Source organism: Camellia sinensis, chromosome 1 (genome assembly GCF_055761805.1).
Source record: "Camellia sinensis isolate YWXY chromosome 1, ASM5576180v1, whole genome shotgun sequence".
Taxonomy (NCBI): domain Eukaryota; kingdom Viridiplantae; phylum Streptophyta; class Magnoliopsida; order Ericales; family Theaceae; genus Camellia; species Camellia sinensis.
In genome coordinates, this window is record NC_138961.1 from 80,295,734 (window position 1) to 80,310,033 (window position 14,300).

Consider the following 14,300-nt stretch of genomic DNA (forward strand, 5'->3'; position numbering starts at 1 on the left):
TTATATCATCCTTCATAAGTGCCATTACCTTTTAAAACGACAAATTAACCCAACACCTCTTCAATTTCGTCCAATCATATTTCACTATCTCTAAATTTTTTCCATCCTATAAAAAAAAATAAAACAAAAATGAAACACCACAAAATCAACCCCACCCCACCCCACCCCACCCCATTGCTATTCTTAACTCCGTGGATTGGGAAGCGTCGACGAGAAGGTGTTGGGTTGATTGATTCCTAACAGACAAAAGTAGGAAAAAACCCATGTGGAATTTTTTTTTCTTTCTTTTTTTCACATGACTTTTGCATACCCATTTCTCAGCCAAGGTTGGTGCAAAAGTTTGACTAATTATAAATATAACAAATTAACAATGTTAGGGCAAAAAAGAAATTTTCTTTTGTCAAAACCACATTTATTGTGAACGGTACATGGAGGGAGACTTTTAAATAAATTTATTCTAAGATTTTTTTAAAAAAAAATAAATTATGTATAAGATTTCTTTAATTCAGTTGTATTTTCAAGTTTCAATCTTTACTCTTCAACTCCAGATATTTTCCTTTCTCTCTTTACGTCTCTCATTTTTCTTCTTTGTTTCGGTTCTCCTCTCCTCTTCTTGCTATTCTTTTACCTTAGTTTTGTACTTTATCTTTTTTATTACGCTACAAGAAATTGTATTTTTTGCAATACAACAAAATATGTTGCTAAAAGGAAAAACTCGTTGGCAAAAAGTTTTGCCGACACACAAAGGTACGTCGCTATTTTTAGTTTATCTTCCTCTCCTCCATCTCTATTTTTAGTTTTTCTTCCTCTCCTCCATCTCTATTTACAGTTAAGAATTAAAAAATCGATTTAAGGAGGATACATGCGATTGTTTGTTCTTAGTTATGCTTTTGATCACTACAGGAAATATGGGGTTAGGCGGCGTTTTTTTAGCGGCGTTTTTTAAAACGCCATTGTTTCTAATATTTAACGGCGTTTTAGAAACGTCTTGTTTTTCTGTAATTGAAACGGCGCCGTTTCAAGAATCAAAGACGTTTTTTAAACGCCTTGGAATGTTTTTTTGTTCGGCCCCCTCCTTCTCTCCTGTTTCACCTTTATTTTGAATATGATAAGCAGTATAAGCGAAAATCTCAATCTCACTCTCGCGCTCTCACTCTCACTCTCACTTTCGCGGTCTCTCTCTCTCCGTCTCTCTCGCCCTCTCTGCACTGTTCGAAGTTCTCGCTCAAAATCGATTCAGATCGGTGATTCATCCGAGCCATTTCGAAGTTCTCTCTCAAAATCGATTCAGATCGGTGAGCTACTCTCTCTCTCTCCCCCTTTCTCTCTCTCGCTCTCTGTGCTGTCTAAACCCTAGGTACTTCTCAAATACTCTGGAAGTTTTTAGGAAGGTTAAGTTGTCCCTTTGAGGCATATGTAATTCCTGGCTTAGAAACTGTTCTGATTTCTTCCTTTGGCAACTTTAATCAATGAATCTTGCCATTTTGTCAATGATAGTTTCATTTTGTTTCCTTTGCATATCAGTAAGCTTAATCAAATTATTATAATTTTTTTTCCCTGGAGCTGAGCTATGAAATTATTTTTCTTGCACCGCAAAATCCAGGGCCATTACCAGCCTCATGTACTATTTAATTCCCATGGTTGACTGCTGGGAAGTGATTGGCCATGAAGGGCCTTGGTTAATTTGGTAAATGTAAAAATTTGCTGTTAATTTTTGGGGAAGTATCACCTTAGTGTATACTCAGAAAAATATTTTCAGATCAGTGGTATTCATTGTAAACATTAATATGCAGAATTATAAACTTTTTCATGATTTTGTCATTTATTTTTGAAACCACCACTGACAAGTAATTCCCCCTTAATTTTTTATTTCTGCATTGTCCAAGAAGACTAGATTGAAAAAGAAATTACAGATTTTTATTTGTTTTGCTATGTATCCTTCGTTATCAATCTAGCTTGTACTTACTAATACAGAATGGATTTATAGTTCGCGACGGACTGCATGTTTTGAAGCAATTTGCCAATTTATTTTCATTTTCCTACCTTGCTTAGTCTATTTGAGCTTATTCTTGGTTTTTGTTAGACTTTGTATGCCACCAAAAAACATAAAAATATGCAAGGTAAGAAAAAAAGTGACTGGCATACTGACATGGTAGTTTGAGCATCTCATGCCTGATGACATGGGCCACTTTTTGGAAGCAATGAAGTTGGATGTGAAGTTTTCATTTTCTGTCCACATGTAGGCTTCAAGAAACAGTTGCCCAGAAAGCAGTGCAGAAGGATGCCCATAGTATAGAGATCTTGTTTAAAAGTTTGATAAATTAGTTGCAAACAATTTTTATTTTATTATTTATTTATTTTTGAGGGGCACATTAGAGGCTGTGGCCTTGGGGATGAGAGTTTTACCTGTGACAAATTTGAACCCTCGTCTTCGTAGTGAGGTGCAAGGGATTTAGCCAATTAGGTTAGCTTCGATTGGTTATTTGCGAGCAAATTTAGTCACACAAATCATGAATATTTGTCATCTTGCACACAACTTTATGTCTGTTTGGCGCATTTTTTTCAAGCTAAAAACTAATAATAAAAAAATGTAAGGTAAAAACATCCTTTTCTTTGCTTCTCAATAATCATCATTTTTTTCAGCTTTTATGAACCATTATTGTCTGATAACTTGTAAGCAAAACCCATACTAAATACTTTGACATAAATTTTTAAAAAAGAAGTTATAAGAGTTCATAAGTTGCACCAAAAAGGGCCTTTCTCCATTACAATTGTATAAGAAGAATCAAGAACAGATCATCAGATATGTTGAAGAAATCTGCCTAAACATAATCTCACAACCTCCTGTGTGATCATGCCAAAAAACAGAAAAAAATGGCGTGCATGATATCAATTCCAATAATTTTTACTTGATCAAATTTGGATACCATCTGATTTGTACATTTCATATCTTATACTAACGTATTAATGAAATATCGAATAGTAATCAAAATTAGAAGCTCAAATTTAGTAATCGTAGCATTATTGATCCGGGGCCGATGGTAGGTAGAATCTTGTTAATTTGTTAGGATGGTTCAAAGTGTTTTCAACTTGTCAATATTATTAGGTTTCTAAGGATCATAGAATAGAATGGTTCACAGGCATTCCATGTTGGACATAACACATGACCATATAGGTTTCTAAGGATCATAGAATAGAATGAACAGTAAAACATATCCTTATCAGAAAAAATAAAAAAGAAAAATTAATCTTGGATAACACATGACCATATAGGAATAGACATTTTACTAATTAACCCTTTAATTAATTTCTAATTTTATAATGTCATGATAGATTAATTTGAGAGAGTGTAGGATACAATTAACTTGTATGTAATTTTGTCTTGATTTGTAGTATTATATGGTGAAGTTTGGTCTTCAATTCAAACAAGTTTTCTTCATAGTTATTAACGTGGATGACTATGATTGTGATTGTGATTGTGATTCCTCAACTAATATGATTGTGATTGTATTAACATGGATGACTATGATTGTGATTGTGATTGTGATTCCTCAACTAATATGATTGTGATTGTAATTGTGATTGTGAATGTGATTCCTCATTTGGTGGTTGCTCTTTGATGTTTCTGAATCATCATCATCATCATCATCATTAGAAGTATTCGATCTTTGGTACACTTATTGGTTTGGGTAGTGGGTTTGAACTTCCCACATCCATGAGTTCCTGCCAAAATTATTCCATTATTGATTGATTTGAGAGAGCAATATATTTCTTGAATCTATCATAATCTATCAAGAGCATTGTAGAAACTTTTGGTTTCTTCATTAATATGCTTTATACTAGATATGCTTCTAGTATGTTTGATAGTACTAATTTAGATTGCACCACCGGGATGCAATCATTAATGGTGCATGCATGCATAAATAGCCTTAGACCCGTCCAAGAATCTTCATTAGAGATACCTAGTCATCTTTAATGAAGCTCTTCTTGGATTGTCCAGTTGGACAGTTCAGGAGCACAAGTCTGTATTGTAATTAGTAGTTCTACTGCTTATAGTCCATCTCGTAGAGATTTCGTGTAGCAACTCCTTGTGTTCTCCGAGTGCATACTAGACAAGGTATAACAGTACACCTAGTCTATGTCGTGTATTTGGAGAACCATGGGGAGATGCTGCCGAAATTTCGTTAGAGATGAGCAGAGCGGTATGAGCTGCTTTTTACAATATAGACTGTGCATTCCTGAATGGGAAAGTAGGATGAACCAACATATTAGAGACCAGTTAGAGGTGAATGATGTCATATTGCATGCATTATAAGGTACTTAATTGAGGTTAAGATTAATTAAAACGGAACGGTAATTTTGAACTTTGTTGATTTGGCAGTGGCATTTGTAGTGTAAGAGAGAATCAGATGGATAAAAGTTGGATAAATCAACATAGGTTGCACCCGGAATACATACAAGGGGTTAAGGAATTTATTAAATTTGCATGCGAAAATAAGCCGTTGTTGAATGAAGTCACATGCCCATGTAAACGGTGTCGTAATGTCAAATTGGTGGAGAAAGGCCTGTTAGGGGAACATTTAATGATCAACGGGTTTCTTCCAAGTTACACCAGTTGGATTTTTCATGGGGAGAATTTGTCATCACCTGTGCCACACAATGTGAATGTCGGGCAAACTGATTCGAATGATGGTGATGAAACTTATGAAATGCTATACGAAGGATTTGGACTTCCTCCACCAAGCTTTATTCACGAGGCAGCAAGTTCTGGTATTAAACAAGGTCCAGATGAGAAAACCGAAAAATTCTTCAATTTATTGAAAGAGGCCGAAAGAGAGTTGTATCCTGAGTGTCAGAAGTTTTCAACGCTCTCATTTATTGTTCGGTTATTGCACATCAAGTGCCTTAGTGGATGGAGTGACAAGTCTTTCACGATGTTGCTTGAGCTTTTGAAGGATTCGTTTCCAAAGGGTGAAACTTTGCCAAAGTCATTTTATGCAACTAGGAAACTTCTTAGGGACTTGGGCCTCGATTATCATAAGGTACATGCATGCCCAAGGGATTGTTCATTATATTGGAAGGAAACAGCTGGTATGGATGATTGCATAGTTTGTCATATGCCTAGATACAAACAGTTTGAGGGGGAGGAGAATGATGTTAAGAAGAAGCAACAAAAAATTCCACATAAGATTGTTAGATACTTTCCATTGATTCCAAGGCTTCAAAGATTGTTTATGTCATCCAAAACATCTTCTTTAATGAGATGGCATGCAGAGGGCCGAATTGATGACGGCAAAATGAGACATCCCGCTGACTCTCCAGTGTGGAAAAATTTTGATAATTTGTATCCCAAGTTTGCGAGTGAGCCGCGCAATGTCAGACTGGGTTTAGCAGCGGATGGATTCAATCCATTCAAGGCAATGAATGTCTCTCATAGCAGTTGGCCAGTTATTATAATGCCATACAATTTGCCACCATGGTTGTGCATGAAGCAGCCTCATATGATGATGACATTGCTCATTGATGGTCCTTCTTCACCTGGAAATAATATTGACGTCTACTTACGCCTTGTAGTGGATGAATTGAAAGAACTGTGGGAAAACGGTGTTGACACGTATGATGCGGAAACTAATCAGATGTTCCGAATGCATGCTGTGTTATTGTGGACTATAAATGATTTTCCTGCCTATGCAATTTTGTCTGGATGGAGCACGAAAGGTGCTTTAGCTTGTCCTTGTTGTAACACACATACTCGTTCTCGATATTTGAAGAACGGAAGGAAATTATGTTACATGGGGCATCGTCGCTGGTTGAATGAGGGTCACAAATTTCGGAAAGCTAGTGCGTCTTTTGATGGCACTCATGAATTCGAACCATGTCCAACTCGGTTATCAGGGGCTAATGTGCTACAACAACTAGGCCCTAAGTTCAAATTGAATTCTAAGCGTCAACAATCTAGCAAACGGAATAGAAAGGGGAAAGAAAAAGAGAAAAATGAGGACTCGGGTCATAATTGGAAGAAGAAGAGTATTTTCTTTGAGCTATCATATTGGGAGCATAATTTGATTCGCCACAATCTTGATGTGATGCACATTGAAAAGAACGTGTGTGATAATGTATTGTGGACGATATTAAATGTTGATGGGAAAGGGAAGGACAATTTAAATACTCGTCGAGATTTGCAAGATATGGGAATTCGGAAGGCACTACATCCTCAGAAAAGGGTTGGAAACAAGTATTATTTGCCTCCTGCATGTTTTGCCATGAACAATAGAGAGAAAAGTCTATTCTGCACACTTCTAAAGAATATCAAAGTTCCAGATGGTTACGCATCCAATATTTCTCGTCGGGTTAACCTCAAACAGCGTAGCATATCTGGACTGAAAAGTCATGATAACCATATACTCATGCAACAAATACTTCCAATAGCAGTGAGAAATTTGTTACCGAAGAAAGTGGTTGAACCATTAATTGAGTTAAGCAATTTCTTCAGGCAGTTGTGTTTCAAAACCCTAGAGGTGGATGGTCTAAATCGTCTTCAGTCCCAAATCGCTCTTACACTTTGCCATCTTGAGAGAATTTTTCCTCCATCATTTTTCGATATAATGGAGCACTTACCCATTCACCTAGCAGAGGAAGCGAAGATTGCCGGTCCAGTGCAATATCGATGGATGTACTTTATAGAAAGGTGTGTAATTCTACTCCAATATCCATTTTGTATATATTTATTGTTTATACTTGGAAGTCATGTATGTATCTTTTTGTTTATAGGTACCTTATGACGCTTAAATCATACATGCGTAATCGAAGTCATCCTGAAGGTTCAATTGCACAGGGATACTTGGTCGAAGAATGTATGACATTTTGCTCAAGGTACTTGCATGATGTTGAGTCGAAATTGCATCGACCGTTAAGGAATTGCGATGTTAATGACAATCCTGAGATATTAATGGGGCGGGCTTTAGGAAAAGGAAAAGGTTTTGTTCTTGATAACACAACATGGGTACAGGCTCATCGGTATATGTTATTTAACATTGCTGCGGTTGTCCCATATCGAGAGTAAGATAGATGCAACCTTTGTCTCATTGTGAATGTATTTATACCAACTATAATTATCGTGCATTTTACAAGTAGTTTAATTGTGTAGGGAACATCGTGAATTTATTAAGCGATCACATCGTCGTCTCAGAGATTATGATGTGGATCGTCGTCACAATGATGAGTTTCCCAAATGGTTCAATTCTCATGTAAGTGCATGTTAAGCACAAGTCTTCTATATTTTTTCAATCCATGTGCTTCTATATTTTTGAAGTTGTTAATTGATGTTTAATATTGGTAACTTTCTTTGAAAAATAGGTTGCTGAGCTATTAGCTACTGAAAATGTAGCGTTGTCAGAAGAGATTAAAATTTTGGCTTTGGGACCCAGCCGAAAGGCCACCAGATTTAATGGGTATATAATTAATGGTACTAGGTATCATACTAAGAGTTGTGAGTTGAGAAGAAAAACTCAGAATAGTGGGGTTATGGTGAAGGCAAAGACTTCTAGCTATGCAAGTGCCAAAGACATTAATCCAGTGGAAGGTGATGTAGCGTACTATGGATATGTGACAGATATTATTGAATTGTATTACTCACACGACCATAGATACATGTTATTCATGTGCAACTGGATTGATAACAATAAGGGACTCAAGCAGGATGATTTTGGTTTTACACTTGTTAATTTTAATCACTTGTTATATGCGAAGAAACAAGACAGTGATGAGCCATTCATCCTAGCATCTCAAGCACAACAAGTCTTTTATGTTAATGATTCTGTTGATGAAGATTGGAATGTTGTACTCAAGATGAAACCTAGAGACTTGTATGAGGTGTGTGGAGAACAACCAACTATTGATGAAGGACTACATCACAACGAAGTGGAAGGATTTGGTGATCAAGAGTTAGATGTAGCTTCCTTCACTTGTGAGGAGGATATGGATTGGGTTAGGCAGGGTATTGATGGAACAACTGTTGATGAAACTATTGGACCTCTTGAAGCATCGACAGAGGCACAATTTGAAGATGACGAAGAACTGATATGATATTGTAATTGGCAGCATATTCACTTTTACATTTGTGTTTTCTGTATGGATATTCATATTAATAAAATCTTTGCTTTTGTACCTTTGTACCTTTCTTTAAATGGCCATTTTTACCTTTCATGTACTCTTATGTTGTTTTGAATGCAGTAGATATTTATAGATTATCATGTCCTTACTCTTATGTTTGTAGTTTTTTTATAGATATTATCTATGAGTTCTAGCTTCGACCATTCTTCTAGTGAAAGTGAGCAATCAAGCTCTAGTAGTTCTAGTTCAGATGAGACTCAGAACACACTCAAGATGAAAGTCATACCCGATCCACCGGCATCATGGCATCCACCAGGCAGTCTTCCTACCACATCACGTAGCGGTAGTACATCACATGGCTCTGTTTCAGCTGGTATGTATCAACTTTGCTTGATATTTTCTTATGGTGTTTTTGAGTTAGATTTGTAGTCCTATCTATCATACATCATGCATGGTTATCATACATCAACACGGCATTTTTTTCCATAGAAGTGTCGGAGTTGTTGAATCCTGCAAATTCCAAAAATGAAAATTTTTACTCCATCATAAACAATTGAAAACTTTATGTAATATTTTCAACCATGCATGAACCGCTCTTTATATTTTCTCGATATAGTTTTAATTCCTAAATTTATCAAACCAATCGAACAGTATATAATCATCATAAATAATAGTTCACATAATATATAGAGAGGAAGCAATTTTATATTTTTTAGCATACCATATTTGTGTGGATTGGTGATAACATTATTGACAACATCATAGGCATCTCCAAATCTATAGCTTGCATTAGGAAGTTTGCTTGACAATTGATTCATAAGATTGCTAGTGGCTTGATTGAAGCTCAGAGCCAATTTGTTAGTCTTGTCTTGGCAAGCCCCTGTTGTACTTAGCACCCTTTGAAGAGGAATGCACCCCATTGGTCCTAGCCCAAACACTATCAGCTGCCTTGCCCCTAAACTATGCAATAGCTGAAAAAACAAAAAACAAAAAACAAAAAAATAATCTCTTAGTTTCTATATATATAATTAATAGAGAAAGAAAAATAAATAAATAAATAAAAATAGCAAACAGTCTCAATAACAATAATACTGCAAATACAGAAAAGTGCATTGGTGCCCCATGTAAGGTGAGTTAAGGGCAGCTTGGGTCTGGGCTAAAATTATAAGAATCTCTCATGCCAAATCTGACATTGGGCCTACAAATCAAATTCCAAGCCCGACTCTAAAATGATGTTAAAATTTCAAGCATGGTCAACAAACCCATAGATTATATTAAAAATAAATATTAATAAATTTGTAGTTTAGCTTACACAAACGTTTAGTATTATCTATTGCATCCTTAGTTCAAGTTCAGTAAGTGTATTTTCTTTTTTAAAATTTACTTTATTGAAACAAAAAAAAAAAACTAAATAAATAAATGTAAAAACTAACATATTATACAAATTAATAAATGTTACAAACTTTTCATGCAGTAATAAAATTTTAAAAATTCAAACGAGACCCACTTCAATAATATAATAGGTGTCCTATTTGTAAATAAAATAAATTTGTAAAATTTATTAATGTATATAACAATACTCATATATTATGTCTATAATATAAAATATAAGCAGGTTGGACTAGACTTCAATGATTGTTTCCAAGTATAAACAAACCTAAAAATTTAGTCCATCACAATACTGTAAATCTGGAATTTTTAAAAACATGTTGAAATGGACAGGAAACCGAACCGTCCTAAAGTGAATGTTGTGTTTGTGAACATTTCTAAATTAAAAAATAAAAATAAAAATAAAAATTATTGTTGGTATTGATATTGAATAATAAAAAGGAACAAACTAAAACAAATTTGGTTTTGAGATTACTCTAAGTTGAGCTCCGAGAGTGTCCATTAAGTAGGTCATGAAGGTCTGGTCATTGTAGGTCCATGAATCACTGTAAACTGGCATCAAGTAATTGAATTCATGGCTGCTGGTACATCAACACGGCATTTTTTTCAATTGTTTGAGTATGCTTGTGATGTAGTGTTTGTTTAGAATCTTGATACTAGTACAGTGGTAGAGGTTTAACATGTTCTATAGGGCAGAGGCTATTTGTTCTTTGTACAGATTATCTATTTGTTCACTTGTACAGATTATCTATTTGTTCTTTGTATTGAGCTGATAAGGGATTCACTTGTACAGATTATCTATTTGTTCTTTGTATTGAGCTGTAACCTTGTCCCTCCGAATTTTCATGGTTGGAGTCATTAAACCATTATCAATCTGCATGCGAAAAAGATTTGTTGAAGATAACTAGATAGAATGGATATGGGAATGGCTATACAAGTGTGAACATTTACCGTAAAAAGGCTCATCAACAAGAAGGATTGGCCCAATTTGAAACGAGCACCGAGAAGTCCTGCATGAAGGAAAATCTAGTTGTAGAAAACAATAAAACTAAAAAAAAAGAGACTGGTCATTACTATCCTCCTCCGCCTCCCGCGTTTAATTTAAGAGATCCAAGAACTTGGATACCTAATAACCCTTTTCTCGCTCCTCCTCCGCCTCTTGAATTTAATTTAAGAGATCCAAGAACTTGGATACCATATATTCCTCCAACCCCCCCTAGTATCCCTCAGAACCAGCAGCCATGATAATTGCTTCTACTATAACGTAAAAGCTATTCTACCAGAAAATTTATACAAAATAGTTAAAAAGAATGGTATGCCAATGACATTTTTGAAATAAATGTCACTTTGTTGGATCTTGTGATTTAAAATAATAAGATCCAAATGTGATGCATCATTCTATATAAACTTTTCGTATAAATTTTCTATTTGTATATCATTAGTTTTACTATAATTATTGTGAAATATATATATTTCAATTCTTCATTTATGTTGCAATAAGTCTGTGAAATATACTACTCATAATTACAGAACTATGTACAAAACTGCCTTGTAAGCTTGTCATCCCTCACCCCCAGCCAAATAGAACACACTATGCAATCATTCTGTGCTTTAGTTGGCATAGACAACAATCCTCACATTCCACATATTACAAAAAACATATAAACATTAACCTGTTAAGAACATCCCGAGGCCGAGATGAGTCTACATATTAACAAAACCTCCTACATCTGCACACACCTCTTTGTTGCCCTTTCAGTTAGTTGAGGAAAAAAAATGTGCATCAGTCCATGACTATTCTAAAAGCGTTAATCCTGTATAGGGAATATATACTATAAGCCACTTTAAATATCGAGGCTGAAGAACTAAGCAGTATGCACTTCAACGCTCAGTTTTGCAACTTGGGATCCTCTTGCTCTCTAGCAGCTTGGCCTTGTCGAGTAAATCTTGGATGGTATTCGAAGCATTCTACAGAAAACAAGTATTGTTCATACAAGAAACAACAAGAACAATAGCAAAAGTAATTGACTGCATCATAAAGAAACTGATATGAAGCTTATTACTATTGTTTTGTAGGTCCTAGCTCAAGTCAAGCCACACAAAAGCAGACAAGGGGTCCCACATATGTGCATGGTCAATGGGGTACTAGTGAAGATGGCATTTTAAAAGTTGTTCCAAACGAGTTGAATCAAGTAGTTGAAGGACACACATCCCTTGCTTCACATTTGGGCGTTTTGGCACGAGATGGGAGTCTTGCACCACTCACTTTTACGACTTGGCATTATGTTCCAAAACAAAACAAAGATAACATATGGAGGGAGATAAAGGTATATATGGATATTTAATATAAAATAAGTTACAATTGTATTCCATATGAAATGCATATTACAAGTGTAGTTGACATTGCATATTACAAGTGTCTATAATTGTAATGCAGGCTCATACGGATGCAGATGAATCCATGAAGAGAACAATAATGGCTTCATTTGGAAAGAAATGGAGAGATTGGAAAAGTCGAGTAAAAACAATGGGATACAAACCCTTCAAGAATGATGCAGAAAGGTTGGCTCATCGACCAGATAGAGTACATGAGGATCAGTGGCGGGCTTTGGTCTACTATTGGGGCACTCAGAGTGCATCGGTAAAATTTTATTTATGTGAAACAATGTTTATATATGATAATTTTTTATAACATCTTAAATAAATTTCATATTGGACAGAAATCAAGCAAGAAGAATAGAAAAATCCGGAAGAAGAAGACATTACATCATAGGACAGGCCGAAAGCCTTTCTCAGTAGTTCGACTGGAGGTATAATTATTCTCTCCATTCATCCTTTTCATTCTTTGTCAACTATAGCTGTCTATATGTGCTAAAAAGGTGTCAACAATTTGCACCATAATGAATTTATACCAGTTCTACAAAAACAGATGTTATTTGCTTAGTTGTTTATTTTATTTACTTAACTTGTTCACATATTTAATTGCTTAATTATTTAATTTTCTTATTCATCTTAAGATTTTGGTTGTCTTTCATTTATAGGAGACCAAAAAGAACAATGGGGTTCCTGCTAGTAGGTCACAGGTGTGGATGGCCGCATACATGAAAGATGGGACGTCAAATAGTGATTCAGTTAATGAGGTTATGGTATGTAATACTACTTTATCTTTGGACTTTTAATATGATTTATATTTATATTGGAGGCTAATTATTGAATTCAAACTTGCAGACTCAAATGAATGAGTTAGCAGAGCACATGGAGGGATCTTCTACTGACCCTGCAGCATTACAGGAGCAAATCTTCACACAAATTATGGGCCCAGAGCGACCTGGTCGTGTTCGGACGTTTGGATTGGGACCGTCACCCACTGATGTTTTTGGAGGTGGATATAGGCGGTCACAAGAGCAGAATCGTCTCTTCCAAACTCAAGTTCAAGAACAAGTTCAAGAGCAACTTCAACGGTATCAAATGCAGTTTGAGTCAAAGATGAATGAAGTAATGGAGAAACAAATTCAGGCTATACGCACAGATTTTCAGTCACGAATTCAATTTTTGGAATCTCAATTGCAAGCTGCAGGCGTGCCCGTTGATCCAGTTGTTGCACCATCAAACCCATTACATAGGCAGCAGGTATTTTAATTATTTTTACTAGTTATTACTTTAAATTGCCTAGAGCTAATATACAATTTAAGTCTCTTATTGAATGATAGGTTGTAGATTCACTTAGTAGTCATCCCACTGTTCGGCCAATGTCACATCAACAACAATCTCATGCATTTTCATCCCAAGAGGTGAGCAATCATTTAATCAAAGCTTTTTTGACAAATAACATATCTTATTAATTACAATACTTGCTCTTATTAAATATAGGTTCACCTTTCAAAGAAAGAGAAGAAGAATAAGAAGAAGAAGAAGAACTAACAAGGTAAAAGTACTAATATCACTAGTTCGTGGTTTATGTTCATTTGATTTGTAAGGCATTGTTGGTTCTGAAATTAGGGTTTTGGTTGTTACTGTTGTGACTAGTGACTAAATTTGGGTATTTTTGGAGATGGAAAATTAAAGGGGTGACCATTTATGAAGTCATCTTTGCATTTGAAGCTTTGAATTTGGGCTCAGGGCTTTGCTTTCATTGTTGTACTTGAAATCTCTCTTGCTATGTAATGGCTACCAAAATGTGCACTCAGCAACATGTGCACTCTTAGAGATAGTCTCCATAACCACATATAAATGTCATAATCATTTATCACTCACCTTTGATGCTGAAACTTCACCTTCTTGGCTTTTAATATACCACGGTGCAACACTGAAATGAAACGAGCATCTGGCTGAATTCCTTTAAATGACATCTCATTAACAAGGGTTACAGCCCTGTCCACGTTTCCCTGACTACAATAGCCACATAGGAGAGCTGTGTATGTCACAATATCTGGTTCTAGACTTCTATCAATCATTTCATCAAAAAGGACAATAGCATCCTGTAGGTTGTCTGATTTACAATGATTGTCAATCAATACAGTCTAACAAGTAACATCAGGTTTTAGTTTCTTCTCTTTCATTTCATTCCAAAAAGTGGAAATATCCTTCAGTTCTCCATTGTTGCATCCTGCATTTCGACGGATAACATGCTTAAAAAGATCACATGCTTCCTGCATCAGGTTCAATACCCCTCTCCTTCATATCCTTAAAAAGATCACATGCTTCCTGCAAACAGTTTACCCTGCAATAACCATTTATCATCATCGTGTAGGTAATGACATCAGGAGTTAACCCTGTCCATAACATTGTATCAAACACCC

General features: G+C 35.5%; 1 protein-coding gene and 1 long non-coding RNA gene across 2 annotated transcripts; one reads left to right on the forward strand and one right to left on the reverse strand.

The window, feature by feature from the left end:
• Nucleotides 1-1,083: 1,083 nt before the first annotated feature.
• LOC145795522 (uncharacterized) lies at nucleotides 1,084-8,218 on the forward strand. The gene is made up of 5 exons (XM_082880181.1): nucleotides 1,084-1,295; nucleotides 4,382-6,688; nucleotides 6,772-7,059; nucleotides 7,148-7,247; nucleotides 7,357-8,218. Exons 2-5 carry the CDS (start codon nucleotides 4,410-4,412, stop codon nucleotides 8,083-8,085), a joined length of 3,396 nt encoding a protein of 1,131 aa, XP_082736307.1. The 5' UTR covers nucleotides 1,084-1,295; nucleotides 4,382-4,409; the 3' UTR covers nucleotides 8,086-8,218.
• Nucleotides 8,219-8,604: 386 nt separating this feature from the next.
• Nucleotides 8,605-10,070, reverse strand: LOC145789810 (uncharacterized). Its single transcript, XR_014328183.1, has 3 exons — nucleotides 9,977-10,070; nucleotides 8,834-9,083; nucleotides 8,605-8,622 (listed from the first exon to the last, which is right to left on the reverse strand). It is a non-coding gene; the product is annotated as an uncharacterized LOC145789810 (long non-coding RNA).
• Between the last annotated feature and the right edge of the window lie 4,230 nt (nucleotides 10,071-14,300).

Excerpts from the sequence above, each read along its gene's own strand:
- LOC145795522 (XM_082880181.1), top strand. The coding sequence starts at position 4,410 with ATGGATAAAAGTTGGATAAATCAACATAGGTTGCACCCGGAATACATA. Across the intron at positions 6,689-6,771 it reads TGGATGTACTTTATAGAAAG|GTACCTTATGACGCTTAAAT; the intron begins GTGTGTAATTCT and ends TTTTGTTTATAG. Across the intron at positions 7,060-7,147 it reads GCGGTTGTCCCATATCGAGA|GGAACATCGTGAATTTATTA; the intron begins GTAAGATAGATG and ends TTAATTGTGTAG.